The 25099-nt window shown below is 42.2% G+C and overlaps 1 protein-coding gene across 2 annotated transcripts in view; it reads left to right on the top strand.

Annotated features, from left to right (window-relative positions):
* GFRA2 (GDNF family receptor alpha 2) overlaps positions 1 to 25099 on the top strand; it is a 256914-nt gene that overhangs the window by 217594 nt on the left and 14221 nt on the right. For both annotated transcript variants that reach the window (XM_033950513.1, XM_033950512.1), the window contains exons 5-7: positions 191 to 300; positions 1324 to 1464; positions 7816 to 7988. In XM_033950513.1, coding sequence (XP_033806404.1) covers positions 191 to 300; positions 1324 to 1464; positions 7816 to 7988 — 424 coding nt within the window. The remainder of the gene's footprint in view (positions 1 to 190; positions 301 to 1323; positions 1465 to 7815; positions 7989 to 25099) is intronic.

Raw genomic sequence — 25099 nt, 5'->3', positions numbered from 1 at the left:
GGTGCCCTGATGCCGTACAAAATCCTAGCGCATGGCTTTTTGATTCCCGACATTTAACGCCCTTTATCGATTTGTCCCAAATATGTATTTCCTGTACCATAGTCACTTGGAGGGAGACTCCTGGATAGGCAGACAGATGTCCTTGCCTCAGATACTGAGACTCAAACTTCTCTCCTTGTGTTTGTTACAGGGCCAGACTTGCAGACTATCACACAAACTGTCAGATGTCCTTCCTGTCTGTTACCACCTGTCCACTGGATAACTACAGGGCCTGTCTGTCCTCCTATGCGGGACTGATAGGTGAGTGATAATGCACTGTCTGCGGACAGGGAGGGGCTGGTGGAAGGGTGATGTGCCTCTATCCTATAGGTTGGGAGGGGTGAGTGATATGGCTGTGTCTCATGGTGGGGGTGGGGTGATGAATGGGTAGTGTGGCACTATCCTGTAGTGGGGAGGGGTTGATGGATGGGCGATGTGGCTCTTTTCCATGGTTGGGAGGAGTTCATGGGTTGATGATACGGTTTGTTCCTCTATGGGAAAGGTGGGTGGTGTTGCACTGTCCCATAGATGGGGAGTAGTTGATGGGTGGGTGATGCGGCTCTGCCCCACAGTGGTTGACGGGTGGGTTGTGCGGCACTGTCCTATAAATGGGGAGGAGTTAATTGCTGAGTGATGTGGCTGTGTGCCATGATGGGGAGGGGTTGATGGGTGAGAGGTCTGGCTGTGTCCAATGGTGGGGAGAGGTTGATGTGACTCTGTCCCATGGTGGGAGGGTTGGTGGGTGGTGGTATGGCATTGTCCCATAGAAGGGAAGCGGTTGATGGGTAAATGGGGTGGCGTCCCATGATGGGAACAAGTTGATGGATGGGTGATGCAGCTTTGTCCCACAGTGGGAAGAGGATGATGGATGGGTGATGTGGAACTGTCCTACGGTGGAAAAGATTTGATGGGTGAGTGGCGTGGCACTGTCCCTCAGTGGGAAGAGGTTGATGGGTGGGTGATGCAGTGAAATGCTGTCTTTAATGAATCCCAGGTTGCTCTGTATTTTGGCTCCTTTCACTGCCTCTGACAGTCCTTGGCTTTGGTTCCCTGGATTCTGATTCTTTATTTTAACATGATTAGGTTTAACTACATTTTATTGAATTTGTTATAATACCATTATCCAGATGACATAAAACAATAAACAACACTGTAACTTTCACTGTGTCTGAATCATCATTTACAATCTATGCTCATCAATCATTTTACTCCCTCCCCATCCCAGCACAGCAGATGGAACATTGATTAAGGGTCCTGATTTTAAAATGTTTTTCCACTCCTCAGGATTTGATATCTCTCCAAACTACATTGACGCAAGCACCAGCAGCATCACAGTATCGCCCTGGTGCACATGCAAAGGAAGTGGCAACATGGAGGAAGAATGTGAGAAATTTGTACGGGACTTCACAGAGAACTCATGTCTCAGTAAGGAAAAAAATGAATGTACATAGCCTGCCCGTACAGAAATATCCTAAGGGTGACATGGCTGGGGAAGGCCTGCTATGGGGGAAGTTGTAGGGAATGTTGGATGATCACTGGCTATAGGGCAAGGGTGTCAAAGTCCCTCCTCAAGGGCTGCAATCCAGTCGGGTTTTCAGGATTTCCCCAATGAATATGCATGAGATCTATTTGCATGCACTGCTTTCATTTTTATCCCGTCCTCCCAGAAGCTCAGAACAGTTTACAAGTAAACATTCAAAATGGAGTGAATTGGACATACAAGATTATACAGTAGATTTAAATACTTGGACATACGAGACTGAGCAGCAGTTTAAATATAGGGACTATACAGCAAATTAAGAACAGTAGTTTAAATATAAGTAGTTTAGTTTAGATACGAGTTATTTGAGTATAGGCTGAGAGTGGACTATACAGAAATTTAGGCAGAAGATTAGAATGGAGAAAGAAGGGTAGAGGTGGGGTTTAAAGGGTTGGGTGTAGACTGAGGGGACTTTTAGTTGAAGAGGAGGGTCTTTACCATTTTCCGGAATGTCATTAGTGAGTTCTGTAGTCTGAGTTGAGGCGGGAGTTGGTTCCAGAGTTGGGGAATGAAGTGGCTGTAGGAGCGTTTGCGAGCGGTTTCTGAGAGAAGGGACCTTCCGGGGGGAATGCATAGGCGTATCTCTATTTCTGAGCGGAGGGTGCAGGTGGGGATGTATGGGTAGCTTGGATTTTATGTAGGAGGGGGTGGTGGCATAAAAATTATTTTGTGTGCTATTGCCAGGGCCTTGAATGCACAGCGTTGGCTAATTGGGAGCCACTGTTCAGCGCGGAGTGCTGGGGAGATGGGATCATGGTAGTTGAGGCTGTGTAGGAGGCGGATAGCTGCATTTTGGACCCGTTGGAGGCGCTTGAGATCTTTTTTGGTTATTCCATTAAATAGGGAGTTGCAGTAATCCATTCTTGAGAGGACATATGCGTAGAGGAGTTGGGCTAGGTTAGGTGTGGAGATGTAGGGTTTAATCCTTCTCAGTTGGCGGAGGTAGTAGAAGGAGTGCCAGGTTTTGAAAAGCCATCCGTACCCCAGGACATGTTCTCAAAAGGAGGACATGTCCAGGGAAATCCAGAAGTCTGGTAACCCTAGCCTTAATGGCATTAGCTCTAACACAGTTACAAATTCTCGCTGTAAGTCCTGCTGCTATCCATTTCAAAGTTAGCCAGATACTGGTCTTCTGAATATTACTGACTTACAAGTGCACTCACTCTGTAGCCCCTGAATATCTCTCCTCACTCATCTCCCCCTATGCTTCCCCCTGTGAACTTCGTTCATCGGGGAAGTCCCTCTTATCTGTACCCTTTACCTCCATTGCCAACTCCAGACTCCGTCCCTGCTTTCTTGCCGCGCCGTATGCCTGGAACAGGCTGCCAGAGTAAGCACGTATTCAAATCCAAGCCACTTTTTTTGAAGCCGCTTTCAACTCTTAACTCACTCACCGTCAGCTACCCTTACCCATCGTATCAATCCTTCTGCTAGAAACTCCCCAACCCTGAGATGTCCTGTTTGTCCAAATTAGATTGTAAGCTCTTCTGAGTAGGGACCATCTATTGAATATTAAATGTACAGTGTTGCGTATGCCTCTCAACGCTATAGAAATGAAAAATAGTAGTAGTAGTATTAGACCCTAAAAATCTAGTTCAGGCCATAACTTAGCCCTTTCAGGACCAAGGGACATATTTGTCCCATAACTTTAAAATCCTATAAATTTTGATTGGGATAGTCTACAGTTCTAAATTTGATATGTACGGATTCCATAGGATACTGCCTTTATGTAAACAAACTGGTTCCGACATTCATTCATTAGCGTCGTTGCCAGATTGACGAGAAGATTCACTTGCCACACTGTCCATAAGCCAGAAGTGTGATTTTTTTTAAAAAAAAAATAATGATATTTCACAAAAAAAATCAATTTTTTGGCATCTGCAAGCCCTTTTTACCATAAAAATGTCGTCAAAACCACAAAAATTGGCCTACGATCCTTATGGTCCTGAAAGGGTTAACAGCATCATATTAGACACCTATTCAATGATGATATCTTATAGCTGATGAAAAATTAGTCAAGCCTAACTAAAAAAGTGGTTTTTCAGCCTTTCTCCTCTGCTCGTAACCTCAGCGTTTTCTTGTACTCCGATCTCTATTTTCTATGCTCAGCTAACAGATTGTGAAAGCCTGTTGCTTGTATCTCTTCAATATCTCCAAAATTCACCCCTTCCTCTCGGAGTGCACTGCCCAGTCCCTTGTTCACACCCTTGTAACCTCATGCTTAGACTACTGCAATTATCTTCTAGCAGGTCTCCTGCTGAACCGCCTCTCTCCCCTGCAATCTGTGCAAAACTCTGCTGCACGACTTATCTTCTGCCAACCTCGCTGCACTCACTAGTGCGACTTATTTGCTTACCCAAAGATTTTAGGCTGTAAACTCAGGTCTTATTTAGAAAAGGATGCTTGCTTTCCAAGCAAGCAAACAACAGTCCTGGTTGGGTAACTATATCAGCAGAGCCAAGTTGTCCTATGGCGCTTTTAGAAAAGAAATCAAGACAATATTATTTGATAAATTCATTTCTTAATCTGTGCTTTTTATCTTTACTTTTTAAACATAACTAATCTTTTCCTATCAATTTTAAATTTTTAATGTCTTTTATACAACAAGCTGTATTCATTTTTTCTATTTTGTATTTCACTGATTGTCCAGTTTTGCTCTTTTGTGGAAACCGCCTAGAATTCTTTTGATTAAGGTGGTATAGGAAAATAAAGTTATGTTATGTTACCCCTCTCCTCAAATCACTTCACTGGCTCCCTATCCGCGTTTGCATACAGTTCAAACTCCTATTAGTAACCTAAAAAAGTGTTTATTCTGCAGCCCCTCAGTATTTCTCCTCCCTTGTCTCTCTTTACACGCATTTCCGAGAACTCCGTTCCTCAGATAAGTTGCTTTTATCTGCACGCTTCCCCTCCTCCACTGCCACTTTCAGACATCATTCCTTTCATCTCACTGCCCCGTATGCCTGGAACAAACTACCTGAGTCCATGTGTCACGCCTCATCCCCATCTCTTCCTCTCCTGCCTGGGCAATCCAACTACCTCTCCTGGCACTCCAATGTCTCAGGTTGCCCCTCTCTCGCCTGGGCGATCTGGCTCCCTGGCACTCCGGTGTCTCAAGCTGCCCCTATCCCGCCCGGGAGATCCGGCCCGCCAGCATTCCAGTCTCTCAAGCTGTCCCTATCTTGCCCGAGCAAGCCACTCTACCCAGCATCCCGGTGTCTCAAGCCCGCTGCGGCATACCTTTTAGGCAGCTGATCTCAGAAGGAAGGCTGTGGGGCCTGCACAAGCAGTATGTATTTGTCACGCTGCTCGCTGCCGGCAAAGATCGGCTCTCTCAAAGATATGTGGCAGAAGTGATATCAGGAGTTTTTAGCTGGTGGGGCTTGGGAATCACTCTATTTAGGAGGTGCATCAACAGTATTCTGTATAGTGATTATTAATTATTCAGGAAACAAGAAACAGGGAGAGACTCTCAGGACTGAAGTTTTTAAGCACTCTTCTGAAGATGCTTTGATGTTTCTGCCACTGGCCCTGAAGCAGTGAACTAAGAATAAAATTCACAAAACGCTGGCCGCGTCGGCACCTTATAGGCACCCAGGCCATGCTATTGGTGCCTAGGATTATGCATTATGGCATAGAAAAACATTAAAATGGAAGCAAGGTGCCAAAATGGCCCAAAAATGGCAGATTGGTGCTGGACTTCACTTATACATCCTGTTACGGCATAGCATCTAGTTGTTTCTCTGCAGATCTGAAAAGTGGGTGTAATGATGAGGGGTGGGTCAGGGAAGTTCCCTTAAAATGTGCGTAATGTTATACAATGGGGGGGGGAGGATCCATGCCCAACTTGCATGCCGTGATTTATTCCTGGTTTCAGTAGAAGTAAATGCTCATGCCCAGAGTTGAGTGCAGAATGATTCCAGCGATACGCACTATCCTGTAGAGGGTGCCCTTTAGAGGACACCACATAGTGCTGATATTTTGGCATCATGTACTGAATGTCTGGACATTTTTCAGAGTTTAAAACCTTTTTTTGCAGTTCTGTCTTTACCTCCTTGTTGCCTTCTGTCTGTGATTTCAAAGACTGGGGGGACACTCGACGAATTTGCAGGGAAATACTTTTAAAACCAATAGGAGGAAATAATTTTTTCACTCAAAGAATAGTTAAGCTCTGGAATGTGTTGCCAGAGGTTGTGGTAAAGGCGGATAGCTTAGCTGGTCTTAAGAAAAGTTTGGACAAGTCCATAGTCTGTTATTAAGACATGGGGAAGCTTCTGCTTGCTCTGGATCGGTAGCATAGAATATTGCTACTCCTTGGGTTTTGGCCAGGTACTAGTGACCTAGAACAGGCTACTGGGCTTGATGGACCTTTGGTCTGACCCACTATGGCTTGTCTTATGTTCTTATGAGCCTGCCTTACCTGTTCTATTGTAACTAGCAACATAGACTGTAGATAGGACCCAGCCAACAGGAAGGCAGTCGGGGCAGAGGTCTGGAAGGCAGCTCTAGTTCCAGAAGGGGAGGAGGTTATCTGGAGAAATAATTTTTTTGTGTGTACAAGGGAAGTGTGCATTATTGGGAGGCACTGGATGAATTAATTCCTTCCTAAAAAATGCTAGAGTGTATTTCTGTGGAAGCAGCAGCTTCAAAAGCTTCAGTACATACACTGATTCACTGCAACCTGCAATTAAGAAATTGAATCTTTCTCGCTGCCTTCCCCTTTCACCTTCTCTCCTGATCACAGGCAAACAGAAGAAAGTGAGCACGTACAGACATACCAACATACAAAAACACATGTACAGATATGCACCAACATGTATATTCCTCACATAAATATACAGATAACAGCGGAGTTGGCAAAAGCACAAAACCAACAGTAATGGTCACAAGGCTCTTGTATACACTTCTCCCTCCGTATTCGCTGTGATAGGGGATTAACAGAACCGCAAATACAGAAAAACCGTGAATAACTTTTTCATATGTTATTCGCTGTTTTCTATTAAAAACCATCGTGAATATGGTGAAACCGCGAATAACATGGTGGGAGATCTGGCCTGTTCCTGAAGGAGAGGCAAAACACTGTGAAGAAAGTGCCGGGAATCAGCGATTTCTCTCTGTAAAGGCTTGGAATCAGCGATTTCTCTATACAAGCTGATGTAATTTGGGGGGAGGAGCCAGCAAGCTAAAAACCGTGAATAATCGAAACCGCGATTGCTGAAACTGCGAATACGGAGGGAGAAGTATACTTAAACAAGGGCTGGACTTAGATCTGACATGAATCACGTCGTGGCTACAAAGCCTGCTTCAGGCGTCTAAACCTTGCACTTGGTGTCCTGCTAGTTCATCTTGCTGATGATCTGTAGTGCATTTTTTTAAAGACACAGTTTTAATCGTTTGTGCTCTCTTCAAGGATACTTCCGTTTGGACACAATGGGCTAGATTCACAAAGCAAACCGATTGTGTACCGATCAGTTTGCGACACCTTAGCGACCCCGGCCCAATTCACATTCCTGTCTTCCGACCATCCTCCGATCCGTGCATGCAAATGAGGGCAACGGCATGCAGAATAGGCAGGGACGCGATTCACTAAATATCAATGAGCTTTGTGATCATCGCTGGTTGGTTTTGTCCTTTTGTCAACCTTGTTGCTGTTGGTATTGCCGATCTATCTGTGGAAGTTTGATCTCTAGTTTTTCTGTTATTCACTTCTCACATAGACACACAGGGCACAATCCAGGCTCCAGAAGAAGCATCAAGCGAAACGGAACATCCATAGAGCTAGACACACGAGCGAATGCTTTGTAGAAGAATTAGAATTTTCTGCTAAGATCCAGTGTGTATTTGACCCCTGAGGCAGGCGTATTGTACGCTGAAACACAGTTCTGTATTGGGTCCACACTTTTGTGGATGGACTGAATAAATTTATGCTTTGCATGATCGCATTGATCTTCTCTACTTTTGGAAAAGCCATTGTCCTATCCCACTTCCATTTTGACACATACTCACACAGTAGCATACATATACACGCCAACCCCCCAACACAGGCACATATGCATTTATGTGGAGAGGGAAAGAATTCCATGAACCATGCTTTGCATGATTGCTTACCCTTCTTGTTAAGCCATCAAGTTACTGCAATATCCTGTGACCGAGAGCAGGATGTGACTCCAGGGTGCTGAAATGGAATGAACTGTTTGTATCATCCCAGTTATACTCTGATTTTTCTCTCACTCCAGGAAATGCGATACAGGCCTTTGGCAATGGTACTGATGTCACCATCATTCCAAAAACATCCTTGCCCCTGGCCACCGTCCCAGCCAAAACAGAGAAGAGCTCCATGTCTCCAGATGATGTTAATGACAGCAGCAGTGTCTACGACAACGTTATTACCACATGCGCCTCTGTTCAGGTACGTGGTACACAGACATGTCACACCATCTTATCATGAACTGCACATAGTAACAGATATACAGCAGCATAGTAGATGATCTAATCTAATCTAATCTAAACCTTAAGTTTATATACCGCATCATCTCCATGAGAATGGAGCTCGACACGGTTTTACAAGAACTTAAAATAGTGGGTAGAGAAGAAGAAAAAGGATTACATGAACTTATCCGTGTAGAAGGGGGGAGAGAAAGGGGGGAAGGATAGAGCTACAATTTGCTGAAAAGCCAGGTTGGCATGAAAAGGCCAATTGACTTTAGTAAGTTAATCCCTTTCCACGCGGTTAAGGTTATATCTTACCTGCCTGCAGCAGAGGGTGATCATTGAAAGAAATCACTCTGTATCCAGGACTGTTTTTGCTATCTTCCTCTATAGAACTCCATCATCTTGGGAAGTGGGAGCTGACAAGATCTCCTGTTGAGCTCTTACTGGTACCCCCCTGGCCTCCTAGGTTCTCTGCCAGACCAATTTGGCTCTGGGTTTCCACTAGAACTTCTCGTTATTACTATACATGTAGTTTGCCAGAGACTCTGCTCCTCATTAGATTGCATCATATGTCCATGCCCTATGCTAGTCTTCAGGCTTAATTTGTATGCAAAAAGGAAGTGGAACTGTAGAGCCAGAGGTAGAGGTGGGTGGACCAAGGGCAGAAACAATAGGAGAATGGGGACTGGATTAAAGGGTAAAGAGTCATGCATTTGATATACTAACTTTTTATGCTCGTGCAGGTACTTTTTTTTTTTTGTCCCCAGTGGGCTTTACATTCTAAGTTATGTACCTGGGGCAGTGGAGTGTTAAGTGACTTGCCCAGGGTCACAGGGAACTGCAGTGGAATCAAACCCAGTTCCTTAGCACTAACCAGCAGGTTACAGTGGGAACTGAACCTAGTTCCCCCAGGTTCTCAGTCCACTGCACTAACCATTAGGCTTCCCCCTCCATTTCTTGTAGAGAATGGCCATTCCATTTTCATTTGAGCCATATTGCTTAACTTCTGATTCTCTTCTATTCAATAATGACAATACTTCACATTCAGATCAAAACGATTCTAATTACTATTTGATATTATTAATGGTCTTGCCAAGGGATATCAGACCACCTCCGGAACACTCTAGTTCCTTAAGGGTTCAATTCCTCATACTTCCCAATATGGTATACCTATTGTGCTTTTTTTGCTTTTTGTATATATATATAATATATATATATATATATATATATATATATATATTTATATTATATATATATATATATATTTTATCTTTAGTATATTCTTTTTATCATTTAATATTTCTTTTTATATTCATTCTGTTTGTGCTTATTATTTACATATTTCATCCATTTTTAGTTCATTTCCATAAGTTAAATAAATAATTTTAAATGACTTAGCTTTTCAAACTTCTAAGTCTTGCATTCCCCTTTACCAATGCGTTTCTCTCGTTTCTTTATCAAGGCTGGGGAGCTGAAAACAGAGCATGCAAGAAAATCATAAAAATTTCAATTAAAAATACTTAAAACATCACTAACTATGCGCTGTGAAGATCTTAATCGCGGAAGGTATGCCATATTGGGAAGTATGAGGAATTGAACCCTTAAGGGAACTAGGAGTGTTCTGGAGGTGGTCTGATATCCCTTGGCAAGACCATTAATAATATCAAATAGTAATTAGAATCGTTTTGATCTGAATGTGAAGTATTGTCATTCCATTTTCAGCCAATAACTGAATCTTGTGGTCAAAATTCACCAACAGTTTTAGGGGAAATCAAAATGGTATGGCGTATACACTTTTCCCAATGTCGTTTCACTTCTAGAAGACAGTCCTTAAACATATCTTCCGGAATCGCCAAAAGTTGTTGCGTCAAATTTTTGCTTTATGTCTTCAATGGTGTTTGAATCGCTTTCCTTTCAGCATGGATTTATGTTTAGGAAACAAGAAGAGGTCAGCAGGGACCAAGTCAGAAGGTAAGGTGGCTGGGGAAGAACTGTCATCAAGTTTTTGAGCAAAATTCATGAAATTTGATGGCGGTATGAGTGGGTGCATTGTCATGATGTAGGAACCTTGACTTCTCCCTCCAAAATTCAGACCGCCTTCCTCCCGGAGTCATTTCAACACTTTCAGATAGTAATTTTGGTTTGTCCTTATGCAGAAATTCTAGTGAACAAATGCCGTGACCATCAAATAAAACTGTTAACATCATTTTGATGTTTGACCCGAACTTGCCAAGCTTTTTTTCGGTCTTGGCGATATTTGGTTCTTCACTCAGACAATAGAGCTTTGGTTTCCATGTCATACCGTAGACCCATGTCTCATCACCAGTTATCACTTTATCAAGAAATGTTTCATCTTCATTTGCCTGCTTCCTGCTAAAGAAAATTTCCAAGAAATCATGATGCGGTTGTTCTTTCTGGTTATCAGTCATCAACTGTGGGAACAAGCTTTTGCCGCAGTGCTAGACAGCCCCAACTTCTCTATTAGAATGTTTGTGACATTAACCAATGGAGATATTGCATTCCTCTGCCAATTCTCTAACAGTTAATTGCCGAATAGCATGCACAATAACCCTCATTTGATCAACATGATCATCAGTTGACATTTATGGTCTCCCAGTTTGCAAATTGTCTTCTACTGATTCATGACCACTTTTGAAGGGTGAATACCATGCAAAACACCTTCCACGACTCATGAAATGTTCCCCATAAGCCACTTTCAACATTTCATAAGTTTCTGTAGATAAAACAGAACTTCATGCTGTAGCACTGCTCTTTGAGGTTGCACAAGATGAAAAATAGCTGATCACGAAAACACACTTTCACAAAAACTGCTGTAGCTCAGAGACAAAAACAGATATCAACAAATGGAAAAAAGGAGGTTACTTGTGAGGTTTCAAGCTACTCAATGTCACCTTGCACATCTCAAAAGACCTTCCCATTAGCATGCAATTCAAACTGTCCTGGAACTTTTTGAACAGACCTCATATATAAATATATATATATATATATATATATGTGTGTGTGTGTTTTATGCAAGTGCTCACGTTTTTGGTAAAGTACATCCATCCATCACTGCTCTCCCAAACTATACCTCCTGGAATGTCTAGATGCAGATTGAGAATCAGCAAGTGCACTCTTTCTGTGTGCCAACTTTTCTACTGTGCAATTTCATAAGAGCCCTGTTCTACATATAAAATGCGCATTAAATGTGGAAAATATTTTTTAAAAACTATCGCTGCTTGCTTACATGTTCAGGTCAAAATAATGGTGGTTCATTAATCGCTAAAAAATGCCTGATCGCGTTGTGAAGTGAACAGTCTAGTGTAACCACCAAACCAACTTGAACATTTTCATTCTAAGAGGACAATTGTGATGCGGTGTTCTGCATTGGGAATCGGACCCCTGAGGCAAGCCCTCGTGTCCGAAACACGTGTCGGGTCTTGACTGCGAATGAAGATGTTGAGCAGCATAGGTCGCCTCTTTTGTTTTCCTGTGTAAAACATAGGCAACTGACCCTTTGGGAATGTTGTATGAAATCAGATCAAAAAGGAAGGCTATATTTGTGATTTAGAAACAGTTGTGCCAGAATATTGTCCCTTTTTATACTTTAATAAAAAGATGAAGTATAAAATAATAAGTGTTTGAGGTTTGCCCAAATGAGGGCAGAGCTTGCGGAGACAGAGATGGAGCCAGCGGGGACGGGATGAGGAATGGGGCAGAGCCTGCGGGGACAGGGTGGTGGTGGGTCCAAACAGAGATCCATCCTCTTGAAAATTAAGTACAGTACTCAGAAATGAATCAAATTTCAGGCAGAAGTTTCTGCTGCAGTAGAACATTGGGGGGGGAATTTGGAAAAACGTTGGGAGTCCCTTTTTTCTCCAGACACTGTCGTAAACCACACAAAATTTAATATTTGAGTTTAAGATGTACAGATGTGTTTTTTTATGGGATCATTCTGGGGTAATCGTGATTATTGAGCATAATTATCAAATCTCGGGGTGTAGGTGTCTGACTAAGGTGCACTAGGGCTTTAATGCAACGGAATAGTGCTTGCTACATTGCTGCATGCACTAGGACCTTGAGCTGACGTTGGTTCTAGAAGCGTAGCTCGCTGTAATTTCCTGGGTGCGTAAAAATGCTAGCGCACCTTAGTTTGTCTTCAAGGATTCAAGAAATCCTTGAAGACAAACATAACACTGCAAGACTCTTCCCAATTCTCTGAAACAACTCGCTCTTCTCTTCAAGTCCTCTGGAAATGGCCAGATAACTTCTTTTGTAATTCGCCCTTGAACCGTAAGGTATTGGCAGAATAGAAATCACTAATTGTAATGTAATGTAATAAGAATTGAGAATGGAACACAAAGCTGATGGTTTGCCTACAGTTCCTTATATCCTAGCACTTGCCCTGGCTATTAGAACATAAGAATTGCTGCTGCTGGGTCAGACCAGTGGTCCATTTGTGCCCAGCAGTCGCTCGCGTGGCAGCCCCTGGTCAAGACCAGTGTTCTAAAATGAGTCCAGGCCTCACCTGCATACGTCCCAGTTTAGCAGGAACTTGTCCAGCTTAGTCTTGAATCCCTGGAGGGTGTTTTCCCCTCCAACAGACTCCGGAAGAGCGTTCCAGCTCCTCCACCCACTCTCTGGGTAAAGAAGTGTCTGATATGGAGAGGATTTTATAATGAGTACAAACTTGAGGTTATATTTATTTGCTGTTGTGTTATGTGAGGGAGCTGTTTCCTAGTTTGATTGCGGTTGCTTTGTTTAAAAGGGTGTTAATTGTAAGTATTTTGGGAGTGAGAATGTGAGAGAAAAGTTGCAAAGCTGAGAAGGTTTATCTGAAGTAAGCAGCTGAAGTGCGAATCAACAATGGCCTTTCCAAGACCTGGTGTGATATGGATAAAAACCTCAGCTGCTGCTGAAGAAAGCTGATAAAAACTGGAGTTTATCTAACCTGTAAAAAGCAGCTTCTCAAAGTATAAAGCTAGAAGGATATAGGGCTCGATATTCCAAAAAAGCTGAGCTTCTTTTTTTTAAAAAAATTTGCAAATTTAATGATTACAATATCAGATGATACCAAGAAAAAAAAAAGGAATTCTTACACAAAATTAACAATGCTTATACATACAAACACCTTTCCAAGCCCACAACAAGTGGGAAGACATGCTAAAATTTCAACTAACAAAAATAAGAAGAAAACTACGAATTGGTTCTTGATTCAAGCTTGTGATATCTTAAACCAGTCCCTACTATTTGGGACTCTTACATCCTCCAATTTTTCTCAGTAGTGAAACATAAAAGAAAGAAAAACTCATTTCTGTTCTCGAACTATTAAGAATTGTTGCAATTGAATGGGATCCAAAATACATATTCAATGTCTTGTAATTTGTCAAGACATTTACATGGAAATTTTAGATAAAATGATGCCGCAAGAGCTAAAATTCTTGTTTTTAGTTTTAAAAATTATTTCCTTCTTAATTGCGTAGCTCTTGAGACATCGGGAAAAATTCTAACCAAATCTCCACAAAATTTTGTCAGCCTTTTTTTAAAGTAAAGTTTCATTATTAACTTTTATCTATTCACTCATGCATATTATTACCATAGTGGACCTACTCTGGATCACATCCTGACTATCCTGAAAATTCAAGTGGTTTAGGTATTTCAGTGAAAGCTAATTTTACTTGTCTGAGTAGAGGGTACACATATTCTGTGGAAGTAGCGGGAATAGTTTTCCCGCTATCACTTGATACTGGGTGAAGGGGGGGGAGTCCTTTCGAGGGGCTCATTGATGCACCCGATATGGGAGAGTTCATATCAAGTAAAGTTTGTGGAGGATTATCAGAAATGTCAAATGCCTGTCCATGGGACCGGATACAGCAGGTGTTGAACTCTTAGGCTTAATTTTCCTTTTCCCCATGATCTGACAGATTCGTATTATACGACCTGAATTCCTGCTCCTCGGCCTCCTCGTTGCTCCATAGGGGCTCCCAAGGGGCAAACCTGCCCCTTTGGGCACGCCCCTTTGGCCGCGCGGCTGCGGCTGCAACCGTGGCAGCGGTGTCCAATTTATGGAAATCAATAGAGACGGACCTGATGACGTCAGGGGTCCGTCTCTTCCAGTGCCTGCCCGATGGATCACCAACGAGCCCTGCCGCTGCTGCGGGAGACACGGGGCAGCAAAACAGAGTCTCCTCCGATGTCCCAATGTAAGTAAGTAGCAGCTCCCAGTAAACGGCGGCAGCGGTGTCCAATTTAAGGAAATCAATAGAGACGGACCCGATGACATCAGGGGTCCGTCTCTTCCAGTGCCTGCCCGATGGATCACCAATGAGCCCTGCCGCTGCTGCGGGAGACACGGGGCAGCAATAACAGAGTCTCCATCCGATGTCCCAATGTAAGTAAGTAGCAGCTCCCAGTAAACGGCGGCAGCGGTGTCCAATTTAAGGAAATCAATAGAGACGGACCGATGACATCAGGGGTCCGTCTCTTCCAGTGCTGCCCGATGGATCACCAATGAGCCCTGCCGCTGCTGCAGGAGACACGGGGGAAGCAAAACAGAGTCTCCTCCGATGTCCCAACGGTAAGTGAGTAGCAGCTCCCCAAGCTGAGCTTCTAATGTTGTGTCCTTTTTTCAGCTCAACTTAGGCTTCTAAGTTTTTCATCTGCAAATTCATCTTAATTTTAGGACCTGCCAATCATTTGTCTAGATTTAGGAGCCTAATTTGTGTGTCTAGTGCTGAAAATAAGCACTGAGGGGCCAGATTCAGCAAACGGCATCCAAAGTTAGATGCTGTTAAGATCCTGCGCTAAGCTTGTAGTCTATAAAGAGCACTCTGCACAGAGTACAGAAGACTCGCGTAGCTCACTTAACTTTGAGCATGAGGTCTTAATGCCTGACAAAGCTAGTGTAAATCCTTGTGACCAAATAATGACAGTTGGGACATGCAAATCCATGTATTATACCACTGTGCCTAATTTCTGGGAGCATCCCTGACCCATCCATGCTCCTCCTCATAGCCACACCCCCTTTGAGTTTTGTGTACTATGAAATTTAGGTGCTCATGCTATAGAATTGGGCATAGAGTTTGGGGGGGGGGGGGTCTGCCCTGGGCACCGTCTATGGGGGAGGTGCCAGCTCCCTTCCTACTCTCCGCCCCCTTCGCTCCTTTCCCCACATACCTCTTTAACATTCCCCCTAACCTGCTGCTCACGCTAGCGCAGCTCTTCCTCTGACTTCACGTCCTGGACCCCGCACCTAGGAAGTTACATCAGAGGAAGAGCCAATGCTGACATGAGCAGAGGTTAGGGTTGCTGCTAGTGCGTAGTATGTTAAAAAGTACGGCAGGGAAGGGGAAGGGTCACACGTACAATGGAAGATAGGAGGTGGGGAAGGAGTGGATAGAGGTGGGTGGCAGAAAAGATGGCAGGGGAGGGGACCACGGCCCCGGGTGCTTCTCACCCTTCTTACGCCCAATGCACAAATTTCAAGTGGGTAGCAAAAGCTCTTGCCTACTTAAATCACACTCAGTGGACTGTCTGCTGATATTCAGAAGCACATAACCTGGTAGTGCTGCTGCGGCCATTTTTGAAGTGGGCTGGAAAGGAACGTTTCGAGACCAGAGTTGGGGGAGGTGCTGGCAGCTATACAAGAGCTGGCAATATTCTGTGCCAGTGCCCACATAGCTAAGCAACCAAATAAGACCGCATAAATAGTAGTTTTAACTTTGGTACTCACCTGTGCAGGTGCTGGCAATTGAATCTGTTATACTTTGGAGGAAAGGTGGGAGAGGGGAGATATAATAGAGACGTTTAAATACTTACGTGGCATAAATGCAATGAGTCAAGTCTCATTTTGAATGGAAGCTCTGAAATGAGGGAGGATAGGATAAAGTTAACAGGTGATAGGCTCAGGTGTTATCTACGGAAATACTTTTTTACAGAAAGGGTTGTTGATGCGTGGACCGCGTCTCCCAAAAGAGGTGGTGGAGACAAGAGAATGTGTCCTGAATTCAAGAATTTGTTTTGAGGCAAAAACGTAAGACTAATAGTAAATATATTGAAAATACGTTTTTATCCGATTTAGTTATCAGCAGGGATTCATCCAGACCAAAAAACATACAAATACAGCTGACATACTAAAAATCAAAAAAAGATGAAAAGGAGAAAAATAAACCTCAATTGAGGGTCGTTGGGACTACACAAGTACCCAAACCATCCACTCATCATCACAGGTTTATAAAAAACTCCAAAACATGTATAAATAATCAATTCTCACATCTTTCATTCACACGAGGTCTTCTTTTTGTTATTTTTCACAGTCTTTTTTGTATATATGAAATTTTAGTTTATATGTCAAGCAATGAAAAAGGCCCGAATCCCAAGCTTAACCACATTAATTGGCGAGGACTACAGCTGAAAGTAATCAGTATAAGCAGTTTTTAGAGATATGTAGCATATATCTGAAATCGTGAAAAAATACACTCATCTGAAATCGAGGATTTTCACCAAAAGGCTTCCAATTCAAGATCCCGACAGAAAAGACTTTCTGTTTCGCCCGACGAGGGCTACTTCAGGGGAACAATATCAACTCCAATATCTCTCTGCTTCTAATTATCTGCTGGAAATAGAGCCGACTCCTCTCAAGACGGTACAGGGACTGAAAGACGCGCCCGGCTCGAATAAAACACGAACCGGGCGTCTTGACGTCATCACCTACGTGATGCACGATAGGTCAAACACACTCACTTCCAATTCGCTGCCAAACAAACCCCAATACGGAACATCTAAAATGAATTTTAAAGGAATGGTTGCCATTCATAAGCTGTATTCAAGCCCACTGGCTCTAAGGTTTGTAACCGGCTAATCCATTGTTGTTCCTTCTGCCATAGCATTCTTCTACTGTCTCCTCTTCTCTGAGTAGGGCGTAATTTCTCGATGACCCAACATTTTTAAGTTCTCAAATCTATGGCCAGATTGGATGCAATGAGCCACTATTGGGGCTGTTAATTTCCGAGTGTTCAAACAGCTTTTATGTTCTGTAATTCTAGTAGTTCTAGGAGTTCTAGGAATTCTAGGAATTCTAGGAATTCTAGGAATTCTAGGAATTCACAATATGTTCAAGATAACATACATACGAAGTTTTTGAGGGACCTTTGTGAAATTGCATTGAAAAATAATTATTTTATTTTCAATGGTGAATTCTTTAAGCAGCTGTCTGGAATAGCAATGGGTGCTTCATTCGCTCCAACAATCGCGAATTTGTATATGTCCTGGTTCGAAGAAACACTGATTTACACTATGCCAGAATTTCACCTTGTCTTTAAGTGGTGGAGATTTATCGATGATATTTTTATCATCTGGTTGGGGACTAAGCAACAACTTATAGAATTTAATGATAAAATGAATCAGTGTCATCATTCCATTAAATTCACCATGACATATAGTGTTGAGAACATCAGTTTTTTAGATGTGGAAATCTACATGAAAGATCAGCACATTGAAACTTCAGTCCATCGCAAAAAAACCGACAGAAATACGTTGCTTAAATTCAATAGCATGCATCCAATCCATCTTAAAAATAGCATTCCTTTTGCGCAGTTTCTCAGGTACCGTCGTATCTGTAATACTAAGGATAAATTCACACAAGAAGCAAAGATATTGGAACATAAATTATTGCTAAGAGATTATCCTAAAAACATAGTTAAACGAGCTAAAAAACGTGCGTTGTACAATCCTAGAGAAACATTGCTAGATTACAAAAGACCTCATTCAGATGATGTTATAATTCCATGTGTGATTAAACAAACTCGTATGTCATCACAGGTGATCAAGAAATATAAAAAACATCTTCCTCTATTAAAAACGCTTCCTTGTTTTGAAAACAAAAGATTCATTTTTTTCTCAATCAAGAAATAAAAACTTGAGTGACTTATTATGTCATACATCTAAGGAAGATTTTATAGAAGAAAATCCGGATAACATCCAGGGTCACAAACCTTGTGGACACTGTTCAAATTGTGACATAATGTTGAGTATTTCTAGTTTTATTAATCCCAGTGATGGCAAGAATATTGTTCTACATCAGACGTCCTCTTGCCAATCTATGAATATAATATATGCGATTCAATGTCCATGTGACCGTTTATATATAGGTCAAACATCAAGGACCTTAACTACTAGAATTACAGAACATAAAAGCTGTTTGAACACTCGGAAATTAACAGCCCCAATAGTGGCTCATTGCATCCAATCTGGCCATAGATTTGAGAACTTAAAATGTTGGGTCATCGAGAAATTACGCCCTACTCAGAGAAGAGGAGACAGTAGAAGAATGCTATGGCAGAAGGAACAACAATGGATTAGCCGGTTACAAACCTTAGAGCCAGTGGGCTTGAATACAGCTTATGAATGGCAACCATTCCTTTAAAATTCATTTTAGATGTTCCGTATTGGGGTTTGTTTGGCAGCGAATTGGAAGTGAGTGTGTTTGACCTATCGTGCATCACGTAGGTGATGACGTCAAGACACCCGGTTCGTGTTTTATTCGAGCCGGGCGCGTCTTTCAGTCCCTGTACCGTCTTGAGAGGAGTCGGCTCTATTTCCAGCAGATAATTAGAAGCAGAGAGATATTGGAGTTGATATTGTTCCCCTGAAGTAGCCCTCGTCGGGCGAAACAGAAAGTCTTTTCTGTCGGGATCTTGAATTGGAAGCCTTTTGGTGAAAATCCTCGATTTCAGATGAGTGTATTTTTTCACGATTTCAGATATATGCTGCATATCTCTAAAAACTGCTTATACTGATTACTTTCAGCTGTAGTCCTCGCCAATTAATGTGGTTAAGCTTGGGATTCGGGCCTTTTTCATTGCTTGACATATAAACTAAAATTTCATATATACAAAAAGACTGTGAAAAATAACAAAAAGAAGACCTCGTGTGAATGAAAGATGTGAGAATTGATTATTTATACATGTTTTGGAGTTTTTTATAAACCTGTGATGATGAGTGGATGGTTGGGTACTTGTGTAGTCCCAACGACCCTCAATTGAGGTTTATTTTTCTCCTTTTCATCTTTTTTGATTTTTAGTATGTCAGCTGTATTTGTATGTTTTTTGGTCTGGATGAATCCCTGCTGATAACTAAATCGGATAAAACGTATTTTCAATATATTTACTATTATTCTGAATTCAAGAAAACATGGGACAGGCACATGGGATCTCTTAGGAAGAGGAGGAGATAGTGGACGATGTAGATGAGCAGACTGGATGGGCCATTTGCCCTTTATCTGCCATCATGTTTTTATGTTTCTACCGGTATAGAGTCCATTGGAATAAATAGATGGGAGGCAAAACTCAAGGCAAGTTGTTTATAGAGTTAGAACCTTTTTTTTTAACTATCCATAACTTTGAAAACCTAAGAAACATTTCCTGTAGAAATTGACTTCAAACAAATTTTCTCAATAACAAAATGCTCTAATTGGCTGGAATCAGAGAAAACATATCTAGTATTTCCATATGTGATCAGCCATCTTCAGGGAAATTGAAGAGAGAAAAGAAACCTTTGGCTTCGGTGGCAGGAAAGCTCTTCTTTTTAATTCAGTTACTCTAGCCACATCTGGAAACAAAGTAACAGCCTGACCATGCAAAAGAATTAACATTTTTGGAAAATATGCTTTCAACACAGCCAATTTTTGTACTTCAGCCTGGAAAACTACAAGCAGTATAGTACGTTCATCAAATCCAGGACTTTAGATAAATCCAAACTGTCTGGAGTCCAAAGCATCCTGTTAATTCATCAGTTTAACTCCCTTGGATATTTGGAAAGCATTTACCACACCCAGAGAATCAGGGTGAGGAAACTGTAATATATCTTTAAAATACAGCTTCGATAATTCCTAGGGAAGAGTGTGTGTGTGTGTTTGGGGGGGGGGGGCTAAATAGTGAGTAAAAGGAGATTTCACAATTCTCCGTTTTTGGGCTCGGGACTTATTTTCCAGTGCTTATAATTTTGCATGAATAATCAACGTCACGGATGACACCGCTACAGACTTCAGCTTTGAAATTTGAGATTCAGTGTTTGCTAGGCGCTGTTCTGCTGCTTTAGCTTTCTTCTGCTCTGCCATCTTCTCTGAGGGGGTGCTGAAATGTTCTCAGCCCAACCAACCAACTTCCTAAATTTTGAGCATTATTTGCTACTGTAGCTGAAAAGAGTTGAGATTGTGATGTCATAGTGCCTCATTCCACCAATAAGAGCCAACCTCATTAGTGATGTCACAATGGCTTGATTGTCCTATACTTGACTCACTTTTCTTACATATGAGGGAGTCCTGAAAAGTTCTCAGCCCAATCAACCAACTTCCTAAATTCTGAGCGTTATTTTGCCACTGTAGCTGAAAGGAGTGTTATTTTATTTCATTAAGTGTCAAGTTACAGAAATGAAATTCTGTGTTTTGACATTGTTTCAGATCATCGATTGAATCATATCCACATCATTCTCTTCTTGGTTGGGCTGAGAACTTTTCAGCACCCCCTCGTAGTACCTTGAAAACTATTTTCTATCTTTATCACAGCTGCTAACACATCTTTTAAAATAACATCTGCACAAATAGAAGAAGACTGAACATCTGCTCCGACTGAATTCTTCTCAGGGACAGACAAAAGCAAAATGTCATCAGTCATAGAGATTAAAGGATTAGGAAAGGTATCTCCCTTTGAGTTCTCTACAACAGAGGAGATAAGGCCCATTCCTACCACAGACCTATGCCTATCCAATAAGGAAGCAGGTTGTAGGAGTGAGGTTTATTCATCCAACGATAGAGAAGAGAATGAGAGCCAGAAGGACTTGAGTATGCACAGATACTCAAAGCCCAGTCCAGCAAGCAGCACGATCTTCCGGCACCAGCACCTCCTATGGGTTGGTGCTGCGTGCCGGTGCCAGATGGGGATAAGGCTTCAGTTTGGGCAGGCGGGTGTTCACGAGGGGGGGGGGGGCGATGCTGGTTCACGGGGGTGGGGGTGGGGAATGTGGAAGCGCACCAGTGGTCTCGGGGGTGGGGTAGGGTCTTTTGGGATGCGGTGGGGTGGGGTGGAGCAGCGCCGGTGGCTGCAGGGGGGGGACAAGAGGGGCGGGGGGGGGGGGGAGGAGGTGGAACCAATCAAGCGAGTTTTCCTTACTTCCTGTGGGGAAACTCGCTTTGATATACGAGTAATTTGGTTTACGAGCATGCTTCTGGAACTAATTATGCTCATATGAAAAAGCCATAGCAACCCACTCCTTAGCAGCTCTTAGGGTCACGTCCTATCCCTTAGGACAGTGGTCTCCAACATGTGGCTCCAGGGCTGCATGCGGCCCTCAAACAGTTGGGCAAAATGCTTTCAAACCCAGTAAATGAATTAATTTGAATCTTGTCCACTTGATATAGCAACTACAAATAGTGTCTTAAGTATGTTACTCAGAAGTCTCATTTATGGAATTAGCTACTGTTGACAATCCAAAATAAAGTTAGTCTTTAGAAGATATCCTTGAAGTATTGTAGAATCAGTAGTATTATAGAATTAGTATTACTTTTTAATGTTTAATACCCGGTCTGAACAAATAGGTCAAGGCGGCTTACAAAATTAGTATTACAATATATGTAAGCTTGAAATCTTCTGATGGACCTCAGATCTTTCTCGTAGTCACACTGCAGTCCTTTACTTGAAAAAGGTTGGAGTCCACTGCCTTAAGGCACAAACCCATAGACATGTACCCAAGGCCGCATACTGTGGAAGCGCAGTCACTTAAGAAGCAGACTGGGCTTCCCAATCTGCAACTCACAGCCTAATTTAGATGTCCACGGTAGTGCCTGAACCTTATTCCACATACTCCTTGCTGGTAAGGAGCAACCCCATGAATAAAGGAGGTTTGATTGGAGTGTATGGACCGGGGCAAGTGGTGGGGCCATAGTGAGGGGAGACAAGAAGGGGAGATGCTGGAATGGGGTAGTAGAGAGAAGAGAGACAGGGAAGTGTTGGACTATGTGGGGAGGTGGAGAATGGGAAACATACTGAATCATTTTTGGTGGTGGGAATGAAGGAAGAGAGAAGAGAGAGTAGAGATGCTGGACATAGAGAAGAGTTAATGGGGAGACAGGAGGAGGATGGAGTAGGGTAGGGAAAGAAGGAGTTTGACACTGGCATGTACTATGGTAGGAGAAGAGGGTATCATTTAAAAAAAGGCTGGGGTTAAAATAAAGAGGCTGACACAGGGGCTGAGATGGGAGAAGGAAGCTGAGTGAGAGATGCAGGGGCTGGGGATTAAGTTGGGCAAAGGGGAATGATTTGGGGAGAAGGGTGTCAGGTGGCTGGAAATTGACACTGGGGCTGTAAGAAGAAAAATACTGTCAGGTGACAGTGGAAGAAGAGAGCTGATATGGGAGGACTGAGAATGAAGAGGAGGAAAGCAACTGTGTATTTGTGGTGGTGGTGGGGGGAGAAGCAAGGGCATATGCAGTAGAAGGTGGACATAGAGGATCAAGGGAATAGATGCTGATGGCAAGAAGTATATGCAGGGTAAATGAATAGTGGAGAAGGGGGAAAGTGGGCAGATACTGGGGAAGAAGGTGTAGAAGAGGCAGAGAATGGTTCCAAGAATGGGGAGAGGCAGGGTCAGTGGATGTCCGGGGAAGTGGAAGAGAGAAATGGGGAAGTAAAAGGGGCATGGGAGTCTGTATAAGGGAGTAAGAAATATGGAACTGGAGGTGGAGAAGGGATGAGTGACAGGGAAGGAGCTGTGAGTAGTGAGGGCATCAGAGGCTGAGGTAGATGGGGCTGCGTAAGTCAGGGTATGAGTACAGAGGATAGAAACGAAGTTTAGAAAGTGGCGTAAATGGGAGGACTAGAGAGAAATGTAGGAAGAAGAAGGAGAATAAAGACTGGAGGAATAAAAAAAAAAAGAGAAATGGAGAAAATAGATAAAACAGAGGGACCAATGAAGATGTAAGGGAAGAAGATAAGAAGCAAGGAACAAAAAAAAAACAAAAACCCAACAGAAAATGGAGATGAAATCTAATCTAATCTAATCTGGGATTTATGAGTCGCACTATGTCTAAATAGGTTCAAGGCGACTTAATTTAAGAGATACAGTTTAGTACAGTACAAGGGTTCTATAAGAGATACATTACAAGACAATTTGAGATGGTATAATATATGAAAAGAAAAACTAGTACTGTTTGAAGAGTGGTGCTGTGTGGTAGAAGGTGGAAATAATTTATAGTCCAAAGTCATGTGGATGATGGTGTGTGTAGTGACATAGAGGTTGCAAGGTACTCAGTAGACTCAATAGACAGTTTTCTGCAATGGATAGGGTGTTGAAGAAATAAGTCTTTAGTTTCTTTCGGAACGTGAGGTAGTTCAGTCCAGATCTGATGGTTGTAGGAGGTTCCATGTTTTTGTGCCGATATACGTAAACATAGTGTTGAAAATACATTTGTATCTGAGGCCTTTTGTTGAGGGGTAGCTTGTCCGAAAAGTACTATGATTTCTGGCCGAGGTGGACCATGAGGAAGTGAGTATGTTTATGAATGGCATGGCAGAGTTGCCGTGTAGGAAGTGGAAAATTATACAGGAGATTTTGACGTTTATTTGAGTAGTGATGGATAGCCAATGTAACTGTTTGGGATAGGTCATATTTTTTAGCTTGAAAATAAGTTTAACTGCAGTGTTTTGGATTAGTTGTAATTTGTGAGTTAGTATTGTGTTGATGCCTGCATAGAGGGAGTTGCAGTAATCAAGCTGCGATAGAATTAGCATTTATACAAGTATGGTGAAATGTCGTTCATGGAAGTAGGTTCTTATGAGTCTCAGCTGTCTTATAGAAAATAAGATTTTCTTCCAGAGACAAGATTTGTGGTTCAAGGGATAGTGTGGAGTCCAGTATAACACCCAGTACCTTGGAGTATTCTTCTATGTCTAGTTTAGTTCCGAACAGTAGGATAATGCAATTGGGAGCTGTTTGTTGGGGGACATGGAACAATTTCCTGGAGGAAAAATCCTTAGTCTGTTATTGAGAAAGACATCGGGGAAGCCACTGCTTGCCCTGGATCGGTAGCATGGAATATTGCTACTCCTTGGGTTTTGGCCAAGTACTAGTGACCTGGATTGGCCACCGTGAGAACGGGCTTCTGGGCTTGATGGACCATTGGTCTGACCCAGTAAGGCTTTACTTATGTTCTTAAGAGGATTTTGGTTTTGGTTGTGTTCAGAGATCCTGGAAAAGGACTTAAGAAAATGTCAACAAGACGAAATGGTAAAGAAAAACCAGGACCAATCCAAATGGAAAAGACAAAGAAACAAATTATTTTCAGGGTATAGGAGGAAATATATTTATGTTTCTCTATCTTCAGTGTTCCACTGCTCAAAAGAATCTGTTTCTTGGGAGTTTCCATTTCATATTTTGTGTGCATATTTGCTTCTAATTTATGGTTTCTTTGTTCTATACTAGGTGATAGTTCATTTTCTATGTGTGAAAGATTCTGCCAGCGTATAGGTAGCTTCAGCATAGCAATCTATAGTAAAATGGGATGGAGGTCATGAGACAGAAACACTTTACAGTTTAAAGCTCTACCCTGATAAACAGATGAGAAAAGCCAACATCTCAGTTCTTTTGTGTGAGTTTCACAGTTTTCACTCGTACACTAGCAAATTGGTATCCTTCAAAGAACAAATGCCACATGAAAGGCTCCTTTTATCAAATAGTGGTAGAGCATTTTACCACAAGCCGGTGAGGTAAATGCTCCGACACTCATAGGAATTGAATGAGCATCAAAGCATTTACCTCGTCGACCTGCGGTACAAGGCTCTACCACGGCTTGATAAAAGGAGCCCAAAATATATTAAAAATGCATAAGAAAAATAACAAAATCTAATATATAAAGCAAATGCCACATAAAATATATAATAAAATCATGAAGAAAATATTTTTTAAAAAATCATATAACCAATAGAATTTCATGGATTCTATACTAAACTATATTAAGCAGTCAGAGGATAATTCTATGAGGCACCACATAGTTTTAGCCAGTAAGAAGCACATAAATGGCAGTTTTATGGCTTCTCT

This window comes from Geotrypetes seraphini, chromosome 6 (genome assembly GCF_902459505.1).
Source record: "Geotrypetes seraphini chromosome 6, aGeoSer1.1, whole genome shotgun sequence".
In the NCBI taxonomy this organism is placed as follows: Eukaryota; Metazoa; Chordata; class Amphibia; order Gymnophiona; family Dermophiidae; genus Geotrypetes; species Geotrypetes seraphini.
Note: the sequence above shows the minus strand (reverse complement) of the source record. Positions and strands in the feature narration are given on the sequence as shown.